Raw genomic sequence first — 13375 nt, 5'->3', positions numbered from 1 at the left:
GAAAATCCCCGAGTTGTCACACTCTGGTGCCTGTTCGGGTACAGAGGGAGAATTTAGCATGGCCAATGCACCTAACCAGCACGTCTTTCGGAAACCAGAGCACCTGAAGGAAACCCACGCAGACACGGGGAGAATGTGCAAACTCCACACAGAACAAAAAACAGTACTGCACAGGAAACAGGCCCTTCGGCCCTCCAAGCCTGTGCCGCTCCTTGGTCCAACTAGACCAATCGTTTGTATCCCTCCATTCCCAGGCTGCTCATGTGACTATCCAGGTAAGTCTTAAACGATGTCAGCGTGCCTGCCTCCACCACCCTACTTGGCAGCGCATTCCAGGCCCCCACCACCCTCTGTGTAAAAAACGTCTCTCTGATGTCTGAGTTATACTTTGCCCCTCTCAGCTTGAGCCCATGACCCCTCGTGATCGTCACCTCCGACCTGGGAAAAAGCTTCCCACTGTTCACCCTATCTATACCCTTCATAATCTTGTATACCTCTATTAGATCTCCCCTCATTCTCCGTCTTTCCAAGGAGAACAACCCCAGTCTACCCAATCTCTCCTCAGAGCTAAGACCCTCCATACCAGGCAACATCCTGGTAAACCTTCTCTGCACTCTCTCCAATGCCTCCACGTCCTTCTGGTAGTGCGGCGACCAGAACTGGACGCAGTACTCCAAATGTGGCCTAACCAGCGTTCTATACAGCTGCATCATCAGACTCCAGCTTTTATACTCTATACCCCGTCCTATAAAGGCAAGCATACCATAAAAACAAAATATGCCTTCTTCACCACCTTCTCCACCTGTGTTGCCACCTTCAAGGATTTGTGGACTTGCACACCTAGGTCCCTCTGTGTTTCTATACTCCTGATGACTCTGCCATTTATTGTATAACTCCTCCCTACATTATTTCTTCCAAAATGCATCACTTCGCATTTATCCGGATTAAACTCCATCTGCCACCTCTCCGCCCAATTTTCCAGCCTATCTATATCCTGCTGTATTGCCCGACAATGCTCTTCGCTATCTGCAATTCCAGCCATCTTCGTGTCATCCGCAAACTTGCTGATTACACCAGTTACACCTTCTTCCAAATCATTTATATATATCACAAATAGCAGAGGTCCCAGTACAGAGCCCTGCGGAACACCACTGGTCACAGACCTCCAGCCGGAAAAAGACCCTTCGACCACTACCCTCTGTCTCCTATGGCCAAGCCAGTTCTCCACCCATCTAGCCACTTCTCCTTGTATACCATGAGCCTTAACCTTCTTAACCAACCTGCCATGTGGGACTTTGTCAAATGCCTTACTGAAATCCATATAGACGACATCCACGGCCCTTCCTTCATCGACCGTTTTTGTCACTTCCTCAAAAAACTCCACAGACAGTGACCCGAGCTGGGAATCGAACCCGGGTCCATGGCACTGTGAGGCAGAAGTGTTAACCACTATGCCACCATGCCGCCAACTATGTTCAAAGCTGAGATGGACAGATTTTTCATTAGTAAGAGAATCAAGGATTGTGCAGATAAGGCGGGAAAGTGGAGTGGAGGAATATGTCAGATCAGCCATGATCACATTGAATGATGGAGTAGACTCAATGGACCATATGGTCCACTTCTGCTCCTACGTCTTATGATCTTAAGTAAATCTTGCAGCAAACTTGTGAGTTTCCCAATTGCTCCTGTAGGGCTCATAGGTTCACAGCTTACTTTTTCAAATTCCTGATCCTGTCGGTTCATGAGTGTTTTCCATTGCTCGTACAATTCTACATCATGGTTCTGAAAGTCCTTCAGTGTGCCTTCCCTTATGATGCTGCCGTCTTTCATAGCAATTATCTGAAAAGTTGAAGAACAGTCAGTTTCTTACCACGCTGAGTCTCAGAAAATCTACATTTGCTCTTTCAGAGTCCCAATTACGAACACAAGTGGCCAAATTGCCTTTTTCTCTGTATCATTCTATGTTTCTAACACCAGATATTTGCATTGTGTGGCATGTAGACATGCCATGAGGGGTATGGCATGCAATATGTTCAGGCTAAAATTAATCATCAGATTTATTTACAAGTAACATGCAACACTGAAGCAAAGAGATACTTCAAGCAACAAATGTCACAATACTGGATTCAAACAATAAAGAAATTGCTTTGAAACAAGAAAAATCTTTTCAGAAAGGTTCACTTGGCTGATTCCTGGCATGAAAGAGGAACGGTTGACCAGATTGGGATTATACTTAGAAGGAGAGGTGAACTTGTTGAAACATAAATGATTCTGAGGGGGCTTCACAGAGCTGAATCTAGAACTAAACAGCACAGTTTAAAAATAAATAGTCTCCCGTTTGCGAGGGACACGAGGAAAAATTTCTTCTCTCAGAAGCTCTTTGGAATTCTTACCCAAACAGCAGTGGGAGCTGTGTCATTGAATATGTTCAAGGCTGGGTTAGATAGGTTTTTAATCTACAAGGGAGTCAAAGGTTTTGGGGGACAAGTGGGGAAGTGGAATTAAGGCCACAATTAGATCAGCTGTGATCTTTTTGATTGGCGGAACAGGATCGATGGGCCGAATGGCCTACTCCTGCTCCCATTCCTTACAGTCTTATGACCTTTCATTAGGTCTTCAGTAATCATAGAAACACTCCAGAAGGAGGCCATTCGACCCATCGAGTTTACAGCGACAACAATCCCACCTCAGCCCTATCCCCATAACCCCACATATTTACCCTGCTAATCCCTCTAACCTACACATCCCAGGACACTAAGCGGCAATTTAGCATGGCCAATGCACCTAACCAGCACATCTTTGGACTGTGGGGGGAAACTGGAGCACCTGAAGGAAACCCACGCAGACACGATGAGAATGTGCAAACTCCACACAGTGACCCAAGCCGGGAATCAAATCCAGATCCCTGGCGCTGCGAGGCAGCAGTGCTAACCACTGTGCCACCGTACCATCTTGACTGAGCCACTGATGTAATGTTACAGTTGAACTGATATCTCAAGCCTTAGTTATCTCTTGTGCAAAGGAGGGTACTCAATATCACAAGCCTGATAATTCTGTGTACGTCCGTGTTCACTTAATTTGCTGCTGCAATATGTTTATTTCAAGATGAAATTAATTAATCTCAATGCCAGGCAAATATTACAGGAATCATCATTAAAACTGAAGTAGGTAAGATGTGAGCAGTCATTGTCTGACCATTTGATGTTCACATTGCTTTTGACACCTAGCAGGCATTGAGTTCATTTCTTTATTTCTCACATTCATGCCAATCCTTTTAAATATTGTTCAACCTGACTTTCATCAGAACAAAACTCTATTGATGGTATGGCTGCTGAAGATGAATGATTAGATTCTTTTTTTATTCACTTGTGGGACATGGGCGTCGCTGGCTGGCCAGCATTTATTGCCCATCCCTAGTTGCCCGAGGGCAATTTAAAGTCAACCATGTTGCTGTGGCTCTGGAACCACATGTAGGCCAGACTAGGTGAGGACGGCAGATTTCCTTCCGAAAGGACATTAGTGAACCAGATGGATTTTTCCAACAATCGACAATGGTTTCACGGTCATCAGTAGATTCTTAATTCCAGATATTCTTTTTTATTGAAGTCAAATTCCACCATCTGCCATGGTGGAATTCGAACCCGGATCCCCAGAACATTAGCTGAGCTTCTGGATTAATAGTCTAGTGATAATACCACCAGACCATCACCTTTTGATATCATGCAGTAGTATAAATCATGTGGAATCAAGTTGGCCACCCATGTTACATCTCTCTTGATTTGTATTAAAGTCCAATTCAGTTATGGGGATAGATTGGAGAATCTGGAGAAGTAGTTTCTAGGAGAGAGAGAGGTGATTTGATAGAGATGTTCAATGTCACGAGGTGCCCAGATGATAGAATGGCAGAAAGATTGAGAACCAGAGGAGACAGATTTAAGGTGATTGGCTAACGAACCAGAGGCAACAGGAGAAAAAATATCTTTTCATGCATCAAGTGCTTAGCATCTTAAATGCACAGCCTGAGAGTGTGGCAGAGGCAGATTCAGTTCATGGCTTTAAAAAGGGAAATAGAGAAATACAAGGAGGGAGTGATTTTGAGGGAGGGAGGGAGTGTGGGGGAAGATGAAGGTGCAAAGAACAATACAGCACGGGAACAGGCCTTTCGGCCCACCAAGCCTGCACCGATACGCCGTTTCAATCTCTCTGTTCGCCTCCCAATCATGTGTTTATCAAGATACACCTTGAACATTGCTAACATGCCTGCTTCCACCACCTCCATTGGCAGTGCATTCCAGGCACCCACCATCCTCTGTGTGAAAAACCTTCCCTACACGTCTCCCTTAAGCTTACCCTCCCTCACCTTAAACCTATGCCCTTTTATAGTTGGACATAGCGGTAGCAATGTCACTGGTCTAATAATCCAGAGGCTCAGGCCAATGCTCTGGAGACGTGGGTTCAAATTCCACCATGACGGCGGATAGAATTTAAACTTAATTAATAAATTCTGGAATTGGAAGCTAGTCTTGGCAATGGTGAACATTTGGTTTACTAATGTCCTTTATGGAGGGAAATCTACCATCTGGTCTGACCTTTATGTGACTTCAAACCCACAGCAATGTGGTTGACGCTTAACTGCCCTCTGAAATGGCCACTCAGTTCAAGGGCAATTAGAGATGGGCGATAAATACTGGCCTTGCCAGCGATGACAACAATAGAAAGAATTAAAAAATTAACGAAAGAGAAAAGAATTGCAGTGCGATGGGGAGATGGTTCTGGAGTGAGACAAGCTGGATTGCTTTTACAAAGGGTATCAGAAGAATTTGAAATATCCAGGGATTAAAACACTAACAAAGACTATTAAAACAGAGTGGATTAATTTAGAATAAGGGTCACAGACTGCGTTACATACATATTTTACAGAGGTACTGTCTGCATAGAAACACATATAACCACATTTAGAAAATTTAAACATGTATTTTTGAACGTGTATTATTGAACAGGCATCCATCTTGGCTAATGCGCAGCGTTTTAAGGCATCATGGAAATTAGGCCAATAAAGTGACCCACATTGCTTATAACAATACACCCAAAAAAGTATAGCTCTTATCGGCATGGACTCTAGATAGCCCTTATGAATAGAAAATTTATAAGCCAAGGGCAAAGCTAGTGAACTCACATGGCCTAATGAATAAACAAAGCCTTCAACCAGGTACGAGAGTCTGGAACTTGCAACAGGGAAAGTCAGGCAGAAACCACCAGAACTTATTGTTCCGATGCTGTCAGAGAATATCTGTAATTGTTCAAGGTATATGACATTTACTAATGATGAATGACCTGTACTAATGGTGATTGGTTCATTTTCGACTGGGGTGAGCCAGAAGGCAGGTAAAATGTCTTTAGGAAGATGTATTGCCACTGTGATGTAACTTCAGAGAAGTGTTGGACCACCCCCAACCCTTTCTCTCCCAGCGTACATTGGTCAATAAAGAACGTCTTTCATCAGGATACTGTGGTTGCGAGTCTTTGTATTAGCTAAAGTTAAGCTCAATAGTTAGCCTCTAAAAGAAAACCCCTACAGAATGGCAGTGTGAATTTGATGGGCTGAAAACCAATCTATGATTCTATGGAAAATGCACTTGCTCTGAGCCATTGTGCCATTTTACACTCATGCAAAGATTTTCCATCCCGCTGCAGTGAATGGAGATTTGGCTGAGTGCCAAATTCTCCAACCTCGCTGCAGCGGGAGCGTGACGTGAACGGCTGGTAAGATCGTGCCCAATGTGTATTCGGAAGCCTCAGCTGCAAGATGCTCTGGCCGGGTTTGCTCACTCTTACTTACCCAGTCTGCGTGTGTCAGATACTGCAGCTTGTGTGTCACCAGAGCTATGGTTCGCTTGTCTTCACGAAGAAATTTAAGGATTCCTTCCTGCATGAGGTGATCACTGAGGTGGATATCCAGTGCAGAGAATGGATCGTCCTGTGGTGGTGGGGGGGTAGAAACAGTGGAAATTATTTGCTTTTGAATTAGTAAATAAATGATTTGATCAGCGAGTATATATTTCTTTGCATTTGCAAAAGTTAATGGAAAGGTTGGTGACATTAAATAATAGGACACTATTTAACAGGCTGTACTTATATCTCAGGTTGTCAATACTGATGTATTCTGGGAGGTTTCATCACATGACCTCTCAATGCCCCAACCCACACTCTTGCCATTGGTCACCTGATATGTCTATCCTCATGGTGGCCTTCCGATACTAATTGCCTTAATGGATAATCCTTGACTGTCAGTCAAACAGCCTCTTTAATCATAGAAATAAAAAGCAGGAGTAGACCATTCGGCCCTTCGAGCCTGCTCCACCATTCATTTTGCTCATGGTTGATCATCAAATTCAATATTATGATCCCTTCCCCCCATAATCCCTTGATCCTTTAGCCGCAAGCTATATCTAATTTCTTATTGAAATCACACGATTTCTCTGAAATCACACCATACCTCAACTACATGCGGTAGTGAATTCCACACATTCACCACCCTCTGGGTGAAGAAATTTCTCTTCACCCCAATTCTACAGCTCGTCTTCAAACTATGACCCCGAGTTCTGGACTTCCCCACCATTGGGAACATTCTTTCTGTTTCTACCCTGTTAGAATTTTATACGTTTCTATAAGATCCCCTCTCACTCTTCTAAACTCCTGTGAATATAATCCTAACCGACTTAGTCTCTTCTCATATGACAGACCTGCCATCCCAGGAATCAGCCTGGTAAACCTTCACTGTACCTCCCCTAAAGCAAGGACATTCTTCTTCAGATAAGGACACCAAAACTGCACACAATACGCTAGGTTGGCCTCACCAATGCCTTACACAATTGCAGCAAAACATCCCTATCCCTATACTCAAATCCTCTCGCTATGAAGGCCAACATATCATTTGCCTTCTTTACTACCTGCTGTATCTGCACGCTTACTTTCAGCGACTGATGCACGAGGACACCAAGGTCTCGCTGAGTATCCACCTCTCTCAATTTACACCATTCAAGTAATAATCTGTCTTCCTATTATTGCTACCAAAGTGGATAATCCTTCTCCAATTTATTTTATTGATCCATGCGCTTTTACGAACAGGAGGAAGCCCATCAGCCCCGCCCCCCTCCTGTTCCCCCACTACCAAGCTCTGTACTTAAGTGTATTTGAAGCTTCGACCCATTGATAACTTTAACTTGGAAAAATTATCAATTCCAATCTCGAGAGCTCATATCAAAGAACAAAGAAAAGTACAGCACAGGAACAGGCTCTTCAACCCTCCAGGCCTGCGCCGATCATGATGCCTGCCTAAGCTAAAATTGTATGCACTTACGGAGTCTGTATCCTTCATAGAACATAGAACATAGAACATAGAACATTACAGCGCAGAACAGGCCCTTCGGCCCACGATGTTGCACCGACCAGTTAAAAAAAAAAACTGTGACCCTCCAACCTCAACCAATTTCTTTTCGTCCATGAACCTATCTACGGATCTCTTAAACGCCCCCAAACTAGGCGCATTTACTACTGATGCTGGCAGGGCATTCCAATCCCTCACCACCCTCTGGGTAAAGAACCTACCCCTGACATCGGTTCTATAACTACCCCCCCTCAATTTAAAGCCATGCCCCCTCGTGCTGGATTTCTCCATCAGAGGAAAAAGGCTATCACTATCCACCCTATCTAAACCTCTAATCATCTTATATGTTTCAATAAGATCCCCTCTTAGCCGCCGCCTTTCCAGCGAAAACAATCCCAAATCCCTCAGCCTCTCCTCATAGGATCTCCCCTCCATACCAGGCAACATCCTGGTAAACCTCCTCTGCACCCTCTCCAAAGCCTCCACATCCTTCCTGTAATGTGGGGACCAGAACTGCACACAGTACTCCAAGTGCGGCCGCACCAGAGTTGTGTACAGTTGCAACATAACGCTACGACTCCTAAATTCAATCCCCCTACCAATAAACGCCAAGACACCATATGCCTTCTTAACAACCTTATCTACTTGATTCCCAACTTTCAGGGATCTATGCACACATACACCTAGATCCCTCTGCTCCTCCACACTATTCAAAGTCCTCCCGTTAGCCCTATACTCAACACATCTGTTATTCCTACCAAAGTGAATTACCTCACACTTCTCCGCATTAAACTCCATCCGCCACCTCTCGGCCCAACTTTGCAACCTGTCTAAGTCTTCCTGCAAACTACGACACCCTTCCTCACTGTCTACCACACCACCGACTTTGGTGTCATCAGCAAATTTGCTAATCCACCCAACTATACCCTCATCCAGATCATTAATAAATATTACAAACAGCAGTGGCCCCAAAACAGATCCCTGAGGTACACCACTTGTAACCGCACTCCATGATGAATATTTACTATCAACCACCACCCTCTGTTTCCTATCCGCTAGCCAATTCCTGATCCAATTTCCTAGATCACCCCCAATCCCATACATCTGCATTTTCTGCAGAAGCCTACCATGGTGAACCTTATCAAACGCCTTACTAAAATCCATATATACCACGTCCACTGCCTTGCCCCCATCCACCTCCTTGGTCACTTTCTCAAAAAACTCAATAAGGTTAGTAAGGCACGACCTACCTGCCACAAAACCATGCTGACTATCACCTATCAATTCATTACTCTCCAAATAACTATAAATCCTATCCCTTATAATTTTTTCCAACATCTTGCCGACAACAGAAGTGAGACTCACCGGTCTATAATTCCCGGGGAAGTCTCTGTTCCCCTTCTTAAACAATGGGACAACATTCGCTAACCTCCAATCTTCTGGTACTATACCAGAGGCCAACGACGACCTGAAGATCAGAGCCAGAGGCTCTGCAATCACTTCTCTTGCCTCCCAGAGAATCCTTGGATAAATCCCATCCGGACCAGGGGATTTATCTATTTTCAGACCCTCCAGAATATCCTGCACATCCTCCTTATCAACTGTAATACTGTCTATTCTACTCCCTTGCAACCCAGTGTCCTCCTCAGCTATATTCATGTCCCCTTGCGTGAACACCGAAGAGAAATATTGGTTCAATGCTTCACCAATCTCCTCCGGTTCCACACATAACTTCCCTCTGCCATCTATAACTGGCCCTAAACTTGCCCTAACCAACCTTCTGTTCTTGACATACCTATAGAACGCCTTAGGATTCTCTTTAACCCTATCCGCCAAAGTCTTCTCATGTCCCCTTTTAGCCCTTCTAAGCTCGCTCTTCAACTCCCTCTTAGCCAATCTAAAGCTTTCTAGTGCACTACCCGAGTGCTCACGTCTCATCCGAACATAAGCCTCCTTTTTCTTTTTAACCAACAAAGAAACTTTTTTGGTGCACCACGGTTCCCTAGCCCTACCAATTCCTCCTTGCCTGACAGGGACATACCTATCACAGACTCGCAGTAGCTGCTCCTTGAAAAAACTCCACATGTCGGACGTTCCCAGTCCCTGTAATCTCCTAGTCCAACCTATGTTTCCTAATTCTCTCCTAATAGCCTCATAATTACCCTTCCCCCAGCTAAAACCATTGGCCCGAGGTTCATGCCTATCCCTTTCCATCACTAAGGTGAACGTAACCGAATTGTGGTCACTATCACCAAAATGCACACCAACTTCCAAGTCTAGCACCTGGTCTGGCTCATTTCCCAGCACCAGATCCAATATAGCCTCACCTCTAGTTGGCCTGTCTACATACTGAGTCAAAAAACCTTCCTGCACGCTTTGAACAAAAACTGACCCCTCTAACGAGCTAGAGCTATAACAATTCCAGTCAATATTAGTCAAGTTAAAATCCCCCATAACAATTGCCCTATTACTTTCACTCCTAAGCAGGATTGACTCCGCAATCCTTTCCTCAACCTCTCTAGAACTTTTAGGAGGTCTATAAAAGACTCCCAACAGGGTGACCTCTCCTCTCCTATTTCTAATCTCCGCCCATACTACCTCAACAGATAAGTCCTCATCAAACCTCCTCTCTGACACTGTGATACAATCTCTGACCAATAATGCTACCCCTCCCCCTCTTCTACCTCCTTCCCTACTTCGACTAAAACATTTGAACCCCGGGACCTGCAGCATCCATTCCTGCCCCTGCTCTATCCATGTCTCTGAAATAGCCACAACATCGAAGTCCCAGGTACTGATCCACGCTGCAAGTTCACCCACTTTATTGCGAATACTCCTGGCATTGAAGTATACACATTTCAAACCCTGCTCCACCCCACCTCTGCAATGCCGTGCATTGCAGTCCCCATCCATGCATCCCTCACTTTCAGCCCCACTACTCAGGATCCCTCCCCCCCCCCGAATCAGTTTAAACCTCCCTGCATGGCCTTAGCAAATTTACCCCCCAGGATATTGGTCCCCTTCTGATTAAGGTGTAGACCATCCTTCTCATAGAGGTCACACCTTCCCCAGTACGAGCCCCAATTGCTTAAGTACCTGAACCCCTCCCTCCTGCACCATCCCCTCAGCCATGAATTCAAACCTTCCCTCTCCCTATTCCTCTCTAAACTATCCCGTGGTACAGGCAAGAGTCCAGAGATAACCACTCTGTCAGTCTTGGCCTTTAGTTTCCACCCCAACTCCATAAATCCCTGCCTAATATCCCCTTCCCCTATCCTCCCTATGTCGTGTGTCCCCACATGTACAATAACTTGTGGTTTATCTCCCTCCCCCCTAAGAGTCCTGAATACCCTGTCAGACACATCCCGGACCCCAGCCCCTGGTAGGCAACACACCAACCCTGAGTCCCTACCTTTAGTTCCGACCCTCCTATCTGTCTCCTTAATTGTGGAGTCCCCAATCACAAGGCCCAGTCTTTTACAGCCCCTAACCACCTGAGCTTTCTCACTCGGCTCACCCCCAGAGATCTGCTCTCTATGCTCAGTTGATTCCTCCTCAACTGTAGCCTCCAGCACCGAAAACCTATTATGGAGGGGAACCGCCCCAGGGGATTGTCTTCCCGATTGCTTCTTACCCCTCCTCCTGGCATTGACCCAAGCCTCATTTCTAGGAGTTACTATTTCTCTATAACTCCTATCAACTTCCACCTCCGCCTCCCGAATTATGCGGAGTTCCTCTACCTCCCCCTCCAGCTCCTTTACACGCTCCTCCAGAAGCTGCAATCTAATGCACTTCTTACAACTAAAATCTCCTGAAACACTACTGGATTTCCTCACCACATACATCCCACAGGAGATGCAGCATACTGCCTGAACTGCCATCCCTGAAGCCATTACCAGCAAGAAAAAAAGAAAACAAAAAAACTTCCCCACACTTCCCCAACTGTCACTCTCCACTGCAGCCCGAGCAACACTCCCTCAGTGAGACACCAACTGTCACTCTCCACTGCAGCCCGAGCAACACTCCCTCACTGAGACACCAACTGTCACACTCTACTGCAGCCCGAGCAGCACTCCCACACTGAGACACCAACTGTCACTCTCCACTGCAGCCCGAGCAACACTCCCTCACTGAGACACCAACTGTCACACTCTACTGCAGCCCGAGCAGCACTCCCTCCTTCCATTCCCATCCTATTCATGTATTCCTTTAGTTGCCCCTTAAATGTCGCTATCATACCTGCTCCCACCACCTCCCCAGGCACCTCTCCTCATAGCTAATACCCTCCAGACCAGGCAACCTCCTGGTAAACCTCTTCTGTACCCTCTCCAAAGCATCCACATCCTTTTGGTAGTGCGGCGACCAGAACTGTATGTAATATTCTAAATGAGGCCTAACTAAGGTTCTGTACAGCTGCAGCATGACCTGCCAATTTCTATACTCAATGCCCCGACTGATGAAGGCAAGCATGCCATAGGCCTTCTTGGCCACCTTATCTACCTGTATTGCCACTTTCAGTGATCAGAGGACATGTATGCCCAGACCTCTCTGCCTGTCAATATCCTAAGGGTCCTACCATTTACTGTATAATTCCTACATGCATCGGACCTTCCAAAATGCATTATCTCACATTTGTCCGGATTAAACTCCATCTGTCATTTTCTTGCCCAAGTTTCCAACCAGTCTATATCTTGCTGTACCCAGTGACAATCCTCTTCACTATCCGCAACTCCTCCAATTTTTGTGTCATCTGCGAACTTACTAATCAGACCAGCTACATTTTCCTTCAAATCATTTATATGTACTATGAACAACAAAGGTCCCAGAACTGATCCCTGTGGAACAACTCCTCACTCACCTGATGAAGGACCAAGACTCCGAAAGCTTGTGCTGCCAAATAAACCTGTTGGACTTTAACCTGCTGTTGTGAGACTTCTTACTTTGCGAACACTGCTAGTCACAGCCTTCCATTCAGCAAAGCACCTTTCTATTGCTACCCTTTGTCTTCTATGGCCAAGCTAGTTCTGTATCCATCTTGCCAGCTCTCCTCTGATCCCATGTGACTTCACCTTTTGTACCAGTCTACCATGAGGTACCTTGCCATGAGGCTTTACTGAAGTCCATGTATTCAACATACACTGCCTTTCTCTCATCTATAATTTTTGTCACTTCCTCGAAAAACTCGATCAAGTTAGTGAGGCACGACCTCCCCTTCACAAAACCATGCTGTCTATCACTAATAAGTCCAGTTGTTTCCAAATGTGATAAATCCTGTCCCTAAGAATCTTTTCCAATAATTTCCCTACCACAGACGCAAAGCTCATCGACCTATAATTTCCTGGATTATCCCTGCTGCCCTTCTTTAACAATGGAACAACATTGGCTATCCTCCAGTCCTCTGGAATTTCACCTGTAGCCAATGAGGTTACAAAGATTTCTGTCAAGGCCCCAGCAATTTCTGTCCTTGCCTCCCTCAGTATTCTGGGGCAGATCCCATGAGGCTCTGGGGGCTTATCTACCTTAACGTTTTTCAAGACCTCTGATATCAACATGACCCAGAATATCTACACAGCCTGCCCTAGAACCATAGAAAATTACAGCTCAGAAAACAGGCCTTTTGGCCCTTCTTGTCTGTGCCGAACCATTTTATGCCTAGTCCCACTGACCTGCACTTGGACCATATCCCTCCACACCCCTCTCATCCATGAACCCGTCCAAGTTTTTCTTAAATGTTAAAAGTGACCCCGCATTTACCACTTTATCCGGCAGCTCATTCCACACTCCCACCACTCTCTGCGTGAAGAAGCCCCCCCTAATATTCCCTTTAAACTTTTCTCCTTTCACCCTTAACCCATGCCCTCTGTTTTTTTTCTCCCCTAGCCTCAGCGGAAAAAGCCTGCTCGCATTCACTCTATCTATACCCATCAAAATCTTATACACCTCTATCAAATCTCCCCTCAATCTTCTACGCTCCAGGGAATAAAGTCC

The 13375-nt window shown here is 45.5% G+C and overlaps 1 protein-coding gene across 4 annotated transcripts in view; it reads right to left on the bottom strand.

Annotated features, from left to right (window-relative positions):
• Window positions 1-13375, bottom strand: part of LOC144507873 (ATP-binding cassette sub-family C member 9-like) — a 214064-nt gene that overhangs the window by 77039 nt on the left and 123650 nt on the right. For all 4 annotated transcript variants that reach the window (XM_078235306.1, XM_078235308.1, XM_078235309.1 and 1 more), the window contains 2 exons: window positions 5840-5977; window positions 1714-1839 (listed from right to left, as the gene is read on the bottom strand). In XM_078235306.1, the coding sequence (XP_078091432.1) occupies window positions 1714-1839; window positions 5840-5977 (264 nt within the window). The remainder of the gene's footprint in view (window positions 1-1713; window positions 1840-5839; window positions 5978-13375) is intronic.

The sequence above is a fragment of the Mustelus asterias genome, chromosome 19 (genome assembly GCF_964213995.1).
Source record: "Mustelus asterias chromosome 19, sMusAst1.hap1.1, whole genome shotgun sequence".
In the NCBI taxonomy this organism is placed as follows: domain Eukaryota; kingdom Metazoa; phylum Chordata; class Chondrichthyes; order Carcharhiniformes; family Triakidae; genus Mustelus; species Mustelus asterias.
The sequence above is the reverse complement of the archived record's forward strand: the minus strand, read 5'-3'. Positions and strand labels throughout refer to the sequence as shown.